Consider the following 14531-nt stretch of genomic DNA (forward strand, 5'->3'; position numbering starts at 1 on the left):
ATGAAAGCTATGACTCACTTAATCGGGGAAACTTCCTTGAGGTCTTAAAGTTTCTTGCAGATAATATTGAAGATGTTGGTAAAGTAGTGATGCAAAATGCACCTGCAAATCACCAACTGACTTCTCCTTGCATTCAAAAAGATATAGTTAATGCAATTGCAAGTGAGACAACTGAAATGATAATCAATGATCTTGGTGGAGAATTATTTGGAATAATAGTTGGTGAGTCAAGAGATATATCAGTGAAAGAGCAGATGATTGTGTTTATTCGGTATGTGGATTCAAGTGGGCATATTATTGAGCGTCTACTTGGAATTACTCATGTTCGTGATACTACATCTATATCTCTTAAAGTAGCAATTGAAGATCTTCTAACAAGGCATGGATTGAGTATTTCAAGAATATGAGGCCAAGGCTATGATGGAGCAAGTAATATGCGAGGTGAGTTCAATGGTCTTAGGACTTTGATTATGAATGAGAATCCAAGTGCTTTTTATGTTCATTGTTTTGCTTATCAACTACAACTAGCACTTGTGGGTGTTTCAAAGGAAAATGATGATGTTGGAGATTTTTTTGTCACTGTATCGCAATTGTGCAATATTGTATGTACTTCATGTAAGCGTCGGGATAGCTTACGAGACAAACAAATAAAGATGTTGATTGATTCAATTTCTGCTGATACAATTGAAACGGGAATTGGTTTGAATCAAGAAGCAGTTTTACAACGTCCTGGTGATACACGTTGGGGATCTCATTATGGTGCACTTGTGAGCATTCTGAAATTATTTTCTCCGGTGATTGATGTCCTTGATGGAATAAGGCAAGATCCAAAACAAAGGCTAGAAGCATTTAGAGTATTGAAGAATGTCCTATGTTTTGATTTTGTATTCTTTTTGCACTTAATGAAGGATGTTTTAGCAATTACCAATGACTTGTCACAGGCATTACAGAAGAAAGATCAAAACATTGTGAATGCCATGAGACTAGTTGATGTCTCAAAACAAAGATTGCAAATGATGAGAGATGATGGGTGGGAAGCTCTTTTGCAAGAAGTATCACTATTTTGCAACAAGCATGCAATTCCTATACCTAATATGGATGAAGTTTATGTAGTTCCAGGAAGACATCGCCGTAATGTTGAAGAAATGACTCATCTTCATAGGTATCAAGTTGAAAGATTTTATGTGGTCTTAGATCTACAACTCCAAGAGCTAAACAATCGTTTCAATGAGAAGAGTACAGGGTTGCTTTTATGCGTGACACGTTTTGATCCAAGGAATTCATTTGCTAGGTTTGATAAGGATAAGTTAGTTCGATTGGCACAGTTGTATCCCAATAATTTTTCTGATATTGAGCTTGAATTACTACATGACCAACTACAAACTTATTTTGTTGATGTAAGTTCTGATCCGGCTTTCTCTAAATTGGATGGCATTCATGAATTAGCTCAAAAAATGGTGGAAACTAGAAGACATTTGGACTATACATTGGTGTATTTGCTTCTAAAGTTGTCTTTGATCCTACCGGTTGCAACTGCTAGTGCGGAAAGAGCATTTTCTGCTATGAAGTTATTCAAGACATCTATACGCAACCGGATGGGTGATGATTTATTACATGATTGCTTAGTGTCGTATGTTGAAAAAGAAATTTTTGATCAAGTTTCAAATGAAGCAATTCTACAACGATTTCAAAATATGAGAGAGCGTAAAGGAGTATTACCTCGTAGTTCATAGTTCATCATAAACTTTGTTTTGTAATTTATAATATATTTTGTATTTTAACAATCGTATTCGTATTTGATATTTTGTATTTGGACCTTGTATTTGAACATTTTTGAACTCATCTTACCTTTGCTTCTTCGCCCCCCCCCCCCCCCCCCCGGAAATCCTGGCTCCGTCCCTAGAGCTTAGAGTGCACATTTGCCTACTTTCTTCTGTAATTATGAATATAGAGATTCAATAATTGTGAATATGAAGTTAAAAAAATTATGAATATATAGCTTTATAATTATGAACATGTAGTTTAGTAATTATGAACATAGAGTTCTGTAATTTTGAATATAGAGTTCAATAATTATGAATATAAAGTTCAAAATTTATAAATATATAGCTTTATAATTATGAACATATAACTGTGTCCACATTGCAAGGTGGACACAATTCCATAGCATAACGATTGAATAAAGTGTCGTACATACTTTTCATCCACAATAATGAAATCATTGATTTTTTTGAATTTCCATTCGTTGTTGAGACAAATGGTTTTGAGAGTTTGTCAATGACAATTGGTGTCAATAGATGATGATAATAAATAATTCAAATTATAAGGTTACAATGGATATTATTATAATAATATAGTAAAAATTAACTTACAAATTTCTTTAAAAGTTTTCATGCATTGATAAAAGCATAATTGAAATATTAAGTTTTGTTCTCAATAATCAAAAAAAAAATAATTAAACGAAAAAAAAAACTGAACTTAAATTTATTATTTTTTTAATGAAAGAAAATCAAATGATTTTCAAAGTTCTTGATTTATAATCATTGAATGCTATGTATTTAGTAGTGCTAATTATTTGACCAAAGTTTATGTTAAATTTTATATTATATTGTTTAATACATTTTAACATATTCGTAGTATATGTTTAACAATTATGCTAACTCTAATTGGAATGAGGTTCGAACCTAAGACCTTTCTTATAGAAATTAATGAGTAAGTTAAGAATAATAAATAGTTAACGGAATATTCCGTTAATAAAGTTTATACTAACAGAATTTAAGGTTATTTAAAGAAAGAAAATAATATAATAAAGGGTAAATAAGAAAAATTATTAAAATACTAAAATAAAAATAATATGAATCATTCATTTTAAGAAACAATTAGTACCGACATTTTTTTTATTCCAGTTAAGGGCCTAACATTATTGGCTCTTATTAGAATTGTAGATGTAGAAGCGTATGCACCAACGTAAGTATTGGAAAAAAAAATGAAAGGGGAAAAGAGAAAGAAAAAGAAGAAAAATAAAGTTAATCATATTGCTGGGCAGCTGCATTTAGCTCTTGCTATTATTATTATTAGTATTTGTCCCGTGTGATGCACGGAAAATATATTATAAAAATATACCCTATATGAGGTTTATTCATATATAAAATTTTTGTTATTTAATAATTATTATGTGTGAATTCCTATGATAAAATTATGAACATAAATATATTTACAATTAAAATAATATTTAAGGTGGGTGATTACTACAAATCTTAAACTATATTAAAAATTTAGTACATAGTATTTAATATTACAAATTTTTAAGAACTTAGTAAACTACAATAGTAATTGAATTACAATTTTAGAGTCACCACGGATCAAAATTTTTAGACCTTTGAGATTTCTAACTCTAGATGTAGCAACATACAATTGACCTTTAAAGACCAAAATCACAATCTTAGTTCGAACATTGATTTTTTCTTCCAAATACTATCAAATTAAGTGTGTAATCAATAAAAGATGAGAACTAATAATTCGAGAATATAATCTTAATGTTACTAAGCCACTTCACGTCAATTAAGTTGGAGAGTGTTGTTGGATAGTATGCGATGAATCAACGAATAACGCATCTTTGTCTCCGTAGTCCTCAATATGCACATCAACAATCTTAAATATTATGCCGCCTAGCTATGCCATATATTAATTTCAAACTTATGAACTTTGGGGTTGCATGCAATAAAAAGTATATTTTAAATATACTAAGGGTACATTATATATGTATGTAAGGTACTTTCAATATAAAATAATGTATTTTTAATATATTAAAAATGTATTTGATATTCATGATCCATACAATTATGTGGACCATCGTTCACACAATAATTTGCCAGTAGAAATTGAAATATAAATAAATATAATAAATAAAAATAAATAAATAAATAAATAAATATATATATATATATATATATATATATATATATATATATATATATATATATATATTAGAAACTGTCTGTGGAAATTATTATCATTATTATTATTGCAATTATTATTTTTATTGTTATTATAATTAACAATATTATTATGGTTTTGTGAAAATTAAATGTTGATTATCAACATTTAATTTTCACAATAACAATATTATTATGGTCTTGTGAAAATTAAATGTTGATTATCACCATTTAATTTTCACAAGACCATATGGCTTTATTATATATAGAATTATTATTATTATCATTATCATCATTATCGTCATCGTCATCTTCATTGTCAGCGTCATCGTCATCGTCATCGTCATCGTCATCGTCATCGTTATCGTTATCGTTATTGTTATTGTTATTGTTATTGTTGTTATTATTATTATTATTATTATTATTATTATTATTATTATTATTATTATCAATTAATTAATTAGTGGGTCAATGGATTTGTATAAGATACTTTCCTGAGACATCGATTTCATCACGAAATTTCAAGAAAGTGGGGGACTAGATGATGGATGATACACTACAATCGTTATGCTATGGACCCGTGTCCAGCATGCAATGTGGAGACGGTACCGATGCCGTTAGTGGCACCGTTATCTTTCACTTTTTTAAAAAAATAAAAATTAGACCGCTTCGTTATAGGAGTGTATGTTCATAATTTTATCACTATATGTTCATAATTGTAAGTTCATAATGTCGGAGCTCTGTGTTCATAATTCTATAACTGTACATTCATACTTCCATAACTGTACATTCATAATTCCGTAACTGTACATTCATAATTCAATAACTGTAAATTCATAATTTTCGAAGCTCTATGTTCACAATTTTAGAGCTCCATGTTCATAATTTTATCATTGTATGTTTATATTGTAAGTTCATAATATCAGAGCTCTGTGTTCATAATTCCATAACTGTACATTCATAATTTCATAACTGTACATTCATAATTCTATAACTGTACATTCATAATTCCCTAACAGTACATTCATAATTTTCGAAGCTCTATGTTCATAATTTTATCACTATATGTTCATAATTGTAAGTTATTAATGTCAGAGCTCTGTGTTCATAATTTCATAACTTACATTCATAATTCCATAACTGTACATTCATAACTCCATAACTGTACATTCATAATTCCATAACTGTACATTCATAATGCCACAAACGAATAATGCCGTTAACGGCGAGACAAAATCAATTTTTAAAAAAAAAAAAAAACTGGAATGCCGTGTTTTTCCTGAAAATGACGTCGTTTTGGACTCGTGTCCACAATGCATTGTGGACACGAGTCCAAAACATAATTTGCGGATACACTAGGCCTGGGTCACATGGACCGGCCCAAGAAAGCAACTGAACCAAAAAAGTCCAAGAAGGACACGTTGTACAGAGCAACCCAAGAGTTTGTCAAGAATTGGGCGTGTTATTCCTAATATAATTAGAACCGGACTCATTATTTCTGATATGGTAGAATTATGTCTTATTATGTAACTATGACTCTCAATATAAGACAGTCTAAAATTCTTATTCCTTGTAGGGCTCTATGTAACAACCCAAAATTTTATTTTATAAATCCAATTTTAAGAAATTCCAAAACAGCCATTTTCACTCCATTAAAAAAAATTTACGATCAATTGGTGTTTGAATAAATTATATTAGTCACATTTTAAATTAATTCAACACCAACACTTATTTTATTCCAAAATCCTAAATTTTCGGGTACTTCGCGTACCAAGTTTTAAATCGAGAAATCAATCTGAGTGAAACCGGGAGAATTCAAATAAGCTTTAAACAAGTGTTCATCTAGAAAACTTTTTGAGAAAATTCATTTTCAACCCCAAAGTATTTAAAATAACATTTCTAACCCTTGGTCCATGATGGTAGGTGGACCACACCACTCCAAGAAAACATTGCCTGAGAACATATTCTAGCCAAGTTTTTACTATTTTGCCCTCACCCAATCATTGGCCTTTTTACCTAGGGTTTTGCACCATATATAAACAACACTATCCATTTGTTTTTCCTTGATCTCCATCCTTGCCTCTCCCAAGCTCTTGTCTGATAGAAGAAAGAAACATTGCAGTAAGTTTTCAACATTCATTTCCTCCATTCATTTTCCATCCTATCTTAAGGTTTCCTCTTCTCTTAGTCTTCAATCTCCGAGGTTTCTTAGTCTTGGCTTGTGTTTGTTGTTTGAGATGTTTAGGTGGTGAAGGAGGTGGTGTTTAAGTAGAGAGGATGTAGAGATCCATACAAGAAAAAGAGGCAATAAGAGGTATAACCCCATGGACTCCCTCTTTGATATTGGCTCTGTGAAGCATATTTTATTGAGTAGAAATGATGTGATTTTGTTGTGTTTGAGCTTGAAAGTGATCTAGTATTTGTCTTTGAAGTGTTGAGAATGTTTTGAATGTTTTGGACATGCTTGGATTAATTTTTACAGATGAAAATATCCATCTGGTGCACACTGTGTGCACCAGATCAGAGCAGCGGCCCTAGCCGCGGCCCATCAAGAGGGCCGCCGGCTAGAGCCGGGGCCAACCGGGCCTAGGGTATGGCCCTAGGAGAGGGCCGTTGCCTAGGCTCGGCCAAGTGACGGTTCACTTGGGGCGGCTCATGAGGAGTCTCGCCCCAGATCCCTGAGTTTCATTCTGGAAGGTTTTTGGTGCAGTGGCCGGGCCCTTGTGGCTCAGCTACGTGTCGTTTCGGACCAGGTGTCACGGGCCCTTGTGGTTCGGTACTTCGAGATCGTCTCGACACACGTCTTGGTTTTTATTTCGTTGGATTTGGATTAAAAAAAATGAGTATGTTATGATGGATTTATTGAAGAAATTGTTACACAGTATAAATTGTTAAGTTCACTGTGTATGAGAAATGCTTGGCTCTGTGATCTGATGTTATTTTTGTATTGAGTATGTTATTTTTGGCTATATATCTGATGTTATGAAAGCATGACTAAAATGTGATATTTGGTCAATGAGATTTGAAGCATATTTTATTGATAGAAATGTATAGAATTTGCTATGCTGCAAACCGAGTATGATATGGTATCCTTGAGAATTTTATGGATTTTACACATGGTTTAGAAGAATGTTGTAGAGTATTTTGCATCTCACATATATCATATTTCAAAAATGCATAAGGGGCCAACGCAGAGTCCGTGAGCCTAAGTATTACTTTCAAAACGCCATAAGCATGTGGTATATCATTCTTTGATGCATTGAGAAGTTGTAGAGTTGTTGCATGCATGAGATTGATGCATGAGAGATATATTTATGTATTATCTATATCGGTGAGGTTTTGGAGGACCCCGTTTGGACTATGTCCTTTCGGATGATTTTATGGACATTGCGGTGCCAGTATATGTAACGCAGCGTATTCCCACGTTACGAGGTTGGAAACTGCCCGCCAGGCTTGGAATCCTGGTTAGGGGGTGTGCACGCTAAAAGTTCGATACCTGATTCCACAGAGTTTGAGCATAGAACCAAGAGAGTGGTTCGGTGGACGAGCAGAGTATTAGGTCGGCTAGATGTCGTGCCCAGATAGGTTCATTCACACTATGATGAAGTTCCTACCTCGTCCATTTAAAGAGAAAGTATGAGTCATTGCGACTCTAAAGAAAGAAAGCAAGTCATTTATGACTCAATGAGACCTCCACAGAAAGTACTCTATTTTTACAACGAATGTATGAGTATATTTATATTATTGCACGAGATTGCTTACGAGTATATTTATAGTATTGCACGAGATTGCATATGAGTATAGTATTGCACGAGATTGCATACGAGTATAGTATTGCACGAGATTGAATACGAGTATAGTATTGCACGAGATTGCATATGAGTAAGTATAGTATTGCACGAGATTGCATATGAGTATATTAATAGTATTGCACGAGTTTGCATGTGAGTAGAGTATTGCCTGAGATTGAGTAATGAGAATGTTGATTTTAGATTGTCTATCGAGCATGATTGTTTAGTTACATTTGAAACCTTGTATATCCACTTTACATGATGAGGACTTGAGAGCATGAGAATAACTTTCGTATGGTTTATTAGCATGATACTACTTGTAAGCATGAGTTGCTTGTTAAGTTTGTTGTGACGTTTACATGTTGAAATATCTAAGTTGTTAAGTCTTTTGTATCAAAGCATGCATGTTGATATTATAGGTTGCAAGCATATAGAAAGAATATGATATGTCTAAAGCTGTCGATGAGATGAGTTTGTTGATTATGAATGTTATCAAATATTTTTTAAATTATATTCTATAGTACTTTACAGGGTTGAATGTGCTTATACTTAGCTTCATGCTAACGGGTGTTTCATATTTGTCTATGTGTTGCTTGTAAAACCCCTTTCAGGTGGGCCCAACAGTGAGAAGTGATCGAGTTAGACTAGTCTTGTAGTTTGAGATGTCTAAACTCTTTATGTCTTATTTATGACTTTATCTATCGGATGATAGACTTATGATGTTTTGTGGTTTTTCGATGATGTAGACTTTGGGGTGTGTTTATTCCCTCTTACGTTTTATTTTTGTTGATGGATGGTTAGATATTTATTTATTTTCTAGATCTACCCTTATCCTGTGCAATCACTACGGTGTGGTGGTTGTGGCGGTGACACTCCCACTAGTTATCTTATTTAAGCTATTTATCTACTGCTTAGTTATGTTAAATATGATTTAGAAATGTAATTAAGTTTTAGATAAAAGTGGGGTGTTACACTCAAGAGGAAGGTTCAAGTGCAGCGGTGCTGTTAGGTGCGGCGGTGCGGTCAATTGTAGGCCATTAGATTAGATAAATCCAACGAATCACATTCATCAAGGCTTTTCCGATATTTTCGCGCGCGTTCTCACACTACGCGAACTGCAAGGTTAAAGTCGTCATTGGGTACCAGAATATATCAAATCATAGTGTTGTGTGTTTTATGTTCGTTATTGGTGCATTATTAACCTTACTGTGGTGTATTTGAGAATTCGTGTTGGTGCCTTCCCGAGCGGTCAGTGCGACCGCACTAATAGTTATACAAATATACACCATCCATGTTAGAAAATGCACACCAAAAAGACATGCACAAATTAGATACGCATCAACAGAACGCACCACTAGGTATGAATAAAAGCATCACACAGTGTTCAGAATACACCATTGGGGTGGTGAGTTATATGGTGTATTTTTTTGGTGTGTTGTGTGTTTTTTGGTGTATTTGTGCATTTCATTGTGGTGCTTTTTCGTAACACTATTGGTATCTTTTGTTAACACTGTTGGTGTATACTGACAAGCGACCGATATAAATAACCACTACAATTACCATAACACCCCCACTTACCAGGACGCGCTTAAATCTTTAAATCTTCAGAAATTAGCTGCTGCCGTTAGATTAAGCAGAATGGACGATGCTGATATAACCGCACCGCCGCACCTAAAGTCACTGCCGCATATGAGCCTTATTATATATATATATATATATATATATATATATATATATATATATATATATATATATATATATATATATATATATATATATATATATATATATATATATATATATATATCATGGTTGCAGCAGGCGTTGGGCGCTAGTCGGGTGCCCGGGCAGCGCCTAGCGCCTAAGCGGCCTAGTCGGCGCCTAGGCGGAATCTAGGCGGCGCTAGGCGGTCGCGAAAAAAACAGTAGCAGACTTGCAATTTGACAATTTTAATGAGGCTATTTTCAACATTCAATCAAATACCACATCCAAATAAATGACATAATGACAATTCATAAGTCATAACATCAAAAGAATATTAAAAAAAAAAAAAACTCAAATGAAATACCCAAATACTTCAATCATCCAAAGATTGAAAGTATCAAACTAGTCTACGAGTGTATATATGTCATATTATATGTATATGTCATATAAATGGAAAAAATTAGCAAGGTCGAGTCGGTCGGGTTAACTCGACTAACTCGACAGAAATTGACGAGTTAACTCGGCGTAATCGGACGAGTTAGGCGCTAGGCGGGCGCCTAGGCGGTCGGTCTCCTAGGCGGGGAGCCTAAGGCGGAAATCGCCACGGCCTATGGGCGCCTAGCGCCTAGGCGCCGATTACTCGGTGCCTAGGCGGGATTTTTACAACCCTGATATATATATATATATATATATATATATATATATATATATATATATATATATATATATATATATATATATATATATATATATATTGAATCCGGTGCACATCCCCTAGTCAGCCGAGTCCGTGAGCACACTCCCTGATCGTTGATTTTAATTTTTTGACGATTCAGATTGATTACCACTTGGATCCCATGTTATACTGATTTTAGATGAAGCATGAGTCTACTTGTCCTTAAGCACTATATTTATTACTTTCCATTTCATTTATTTCCATGTTTATAAAGATTTGTAGCGTTATTTCAGCTCTCCTTAATCAATATTTCTCTCTCTCTTAGTGATTTTCTTTGGAATTTTACGGCGGTGTGTGCGTGGGTGTGAAATGGTGTGTTCGTTTTACTGTAACAGTGCTTGTACACCATGTCGTGCTAGTTTTTTTAATAAAATTATGCGTTTTCGTATGTGCATTTCGTGATACAGACATGTACATTTTGGTTTGTGTTTTACTAGTTTCGGGCGTGTGTTGAAATGTATCCAAAAGAAAACAAAAATATACGAATCTAATTTGGGTATCGGCGTTTGACTTTTGAGTAGATAATCAGTGCGTAGTAGATATAGTATTGGGTATGCTAAATATATCATTGATTCATTTTCCATAAATAGTTGAGATTATAAGAGATTGTGAAAGTAATTAAGGATATATTTAAATCAAAAGGATTAAATAGTAATTGTAGATATATGTTTAATTATGGATATAATTCAATTGGAATCTTAAGCATTATATTTGGGAGATTATGAATGAAAATTGATATTTTAAATTATTAGGGACCCTATCAATGGTAATAATTAATTATATTTTGTACATCTGAAATTTTAAATTATGGGAAATTTTACGGCTGTGTGTGCGTGGGTGTGGAATTGTGTGTGCGTTTTATAGTTTGTCATGATGTAGACCTCCTGTTACCGAAAACCGCACACGCCATTCCACACCCGCGCACACACTATCGTAAAATTTCCCACAATTTAAAAAAAAAAAAAAAAAAAAAAAAAAAAAAAAAAAAAAAAAAAAAAAAAACAAGCCCAATACTATATCTACTACGCACTGATTATCTACTCGAAATTCAAACGGCGATACCCAAATTAGATTCGTATATTTTTATTTTCTTTTGGATACGTTTCGCACACGCCCGAAACTAGTAAAACACAAACCAAAATGTACATGTCTGTATCACGAAACGCACATACCAAAATGCATAATTTTATGAAAAAAACCAGCACGCCATGGTGTACGAGCCCTGTTACAATAAAACGCACACACCGCCGTAAAATTCCAAAAAAAAATCACTAAGAGAGAGAGAAATATTGATTAAGGAGAGCTGAAATAATGCTACAAATCTTTATAAACATGGAAATAAATGAAATGGAAAGTAATAAATATAGTGCTTAAGGACAAAAAGACCCATGCTTCATCTAAAATCAGTATAACATGGGATCCAAGTGGTAATCAATCTGAATCGTCAAAAAATTAAAATCAACGATCAAGGAGTATGCTCACGGGCTCAGCTAACTAGGGGGTGTGCACCGAATTCAAAATCTATATATATATATATATATATATGTATGTATATATATATATATATATATATATATGTATGTGTATATATATATATATATATATATATATATATATATATATATATGTATGTATATATATATACTGTGTGTATATATATATATATAATATTATTAATTATTAATTATATATAATATCTATATATATAAATAGATTTCTGTAATATCATTCATTATTTATATATAGATATTATATACAATTAATAATTAATAATATTTAATATATATATATATATGTGTGTGTGTGTGTGTACTTAGTAAACCATATGTTAATAATTACCACAAATAATATCTATATATATGAGTAAATCATATGTTAATAATTATCACAAATAATTATTAATAATTGTAAATTTATATTAGGCAATTATATTAATAATTAATTATTAAATTAAGTATAATTTATTTTGTACTGTAGACGCATTGTTTATAATAATTTTGATTTAAACTATTTAAGTTTTTATGTTTTTCATATATCAAGCTATAATTGTAATACTTTCGTAATAATATTGAATAAATATTAACCATAATTTATAATTAATTAAAATGTATTAATTGGTAATATTGCATAATTATGGTATTGTAAATGTATTAATTGGTAATCAATTTATAGTAACGCGAATATTATGTATGGGAATATTAATATAATGACTTAATTAAGAATATCAATATAATAAATTAATTATGGCAATACCTGAAATAAATAAATACAATTTCCTTTTGAAAAATCTTACAAATTTATAATTCTCTTATTTTTCACCTATAGTTGTGTAAAGATATATATTTACAAATGGAAAATAGAATAGAACCTTTTAGTATCCACAATTTATAAGGAAAATTGTGTAATTAAAGATGGAAATGTTCTTGCAATACGTATGAATGTGATGGTTTTATTGGGACCGGGTCCACCATAAACCGGATATAGGAACATAGGACGGGGGGTAGGGCGCTAGACCCAGAACAATGCGTACAAAAGCCCGAGGTACAGGCCCAGAATGGCAGCCGAATTACAAAGAACAAGGCCCACAGGATGGGCTATAGCGAACTATGCTACTGGTAGGAATCGAACCCAGGTGACTGGATTGAGAGTACAAGACCAAAACCACTAGACTGTAGTGCTTATCGTGTCTGAGTTGCCCTTAGCTAGAGATCCAGGGCCCCTATTTATAGCAAGCCCCCCTCCTCCTCTGGTGTCCATGTGTCCCATGCAATCCATCCCCACTTCCCCATTTATCGCTACGCAAGTGAGCACATTCTCCATACTTCCAAAACTCCTGCGCATACCACCCCGGTCCACCATGCTCGGTGCACCCGCCCAGCACCCCCTCGGGAAGGGGGGGTGCCGATGACAATCTGGGGGGCGCACTGCCCCCGCTGGCCGCGCCCCGGCCTGAGGAGGCCGGCGGGACCCGGCGCCGGCCAGTCGCCGGCCGGTGGTCGGGCTGCCCGGCCGAGATTATAGGAACAAATATATGCTGTCACGTCTTGGTACACATGTGATGGTGTGGGCTGATTGTTAGACTCGCGCCTGCTGTGCGGGAGGTCCTGTGTTCGAAACCCACTGGCAGCAGTGTACTTGTTGTTACATTTTACCCATGGCCATAGGCCTTCACTGGCCACGGTGGTGGGGCGCCGCTGGGACGACCGGAGGCGCACCGCCGCCGGGACGACCGGAGGCGCACCGCCGCCGGGAGTCCGGCGGGCCACATCGCCGGTCAATCGCCGACGGTTTCTTCCCCGAAACCCTTTCTCTCTCCTCCTTTTTGGGCCACCATGTCCCCTTAGCCCAATAAGACTTGGGCCAACCTCTTTCTTCACCACCCCATAATTTCCAATAAAATGGACCCCCATGTCCCATATCCCCATCACAAGTCCCCCAGTTCTTTTAGGTATCTTGATGCCTAAAGGAATTAGAATTCGATATCACCACCTCCTTTCTTTCCCTTTCTCAATCTCTCGCCGCCACCTTCCATTATCACCATTGTTGTGCGTCACGCCATTACTCCGTACCTCTGCCACACACCATACGCTGCCCTGGCCTTCGCTTCATCACCTAGTGTCGAGAGGCCAAGGTGACTCCTCTATTGTCACTTCTTGGATGCTTCTTGCACTGTACATCTCTTTTGTTGCATTTATTTAGTATGTTTTTGTCGATTTCTCCATGATGCACCTGCATGCTTCTTTTAAATATTCAATGGATGTCTTTGCTCCTTCTCCATGCTACACACACCTGCATGCAAACCTTTTTTTTTTTTTTTCGAATATTTCGGCAACCTTAATAATCTAGTGACAATCTAGTTTCGTTTTTTTTTTTTTTTTTTTTTGCCATGCAATTTGCCGTCAACTGCATGCGGTTTGCCGGGGGCAAGTCCGCGCATGTGGGTTGCGATAACCCACATGCCCCATCCGCCAAAAACCATGCGGCTTGCCGAGGGCAAGTCCGCGCATGTGGGTTGCGATAACCCACACGCCCCATCCGCCAAAAACCATGCGGCTTACCGGGGGCAAGTCCGCGCATGTGGGTTGCGATAACCCACACGCCCCATCCGCCAAAAACCATGCGGCTTACCGGGGGCAAGTCCGCGCATGTGGGTTGCGATAACCCACATGCCCCATCCGCCAAAACCATGCGGCTTGCCGGGGGCAAGTCCGCGCATGTGGGTTGCGATAACCCACATGCCCCATCCGCCAAAACCATGCGGCTTTCCGGGGGCAAGTCCGCGCATGTGGGTTGCGATAACCCACATGCCCCATCCGCCATGGCCGTAGAGCCAGCATGCATAGCACGTAAGAGCACATAGTTGAG

The 14531-nt window shown here is 35.1% G+C and overlaps 1 protein-coding gene across 1 annotated transcript; it reads left to right on the plus strand.

Annotated features, from left to right (window-relative positions):
- The first annotated feature begins 413 nt into the window (after positions 1-413).
- LOC109146930 lies at positions 414-1733 on the plus strand. Its single transcript, XM_019294580.1, has 2 exons — positions 414-441; positions 654-1733. The coding sequence occupies exons 1-2, from the start codon at positions 418-420 to the stop codon at positions 1731-1733; spliced, it is 1104 nt and encodes a 367-aa protein (XP_019150125.1). The 5' UTR covers positions 414-417.
- The last annotated feature ends 12798 nt before the right edge of the window (positions 1734-14531 follow it).

The sequence above is a fragment of the Ipomoea nil genome, unplaced genomic scaffold, assembly GCF_001879475.1.
Source record: "Ipomoea nil cultivar Tokyo-kokei standard unplaced genomic scaffold, Asagao_1.1 scaffold1952, whole genome shotgun sequence".
In the NCBI taxonomy this organism is placed as follows: domain Eukaryota; kingdom Viridiplantae; phylum Streptophyta; class Magnoliopsida; order Solanales; family Convolvulaceae; genus Ipomoea; species Ipomoea nil.

Excerpts from the sequence above, each read along its gene's own strand:
- LOC109146930 (XM_019294580.1), top strand. The coding sequence starts at position 418 with ATGATGGAGCAAGTAATATGCGAG. Across the intron at positions 442-653 it reads TGGAGCAAGTAATATGCGAG|ATGTTGATTGATTCAATTTC; the intron begins GTGAGTTCAATG and ends AAACAAATAAAG.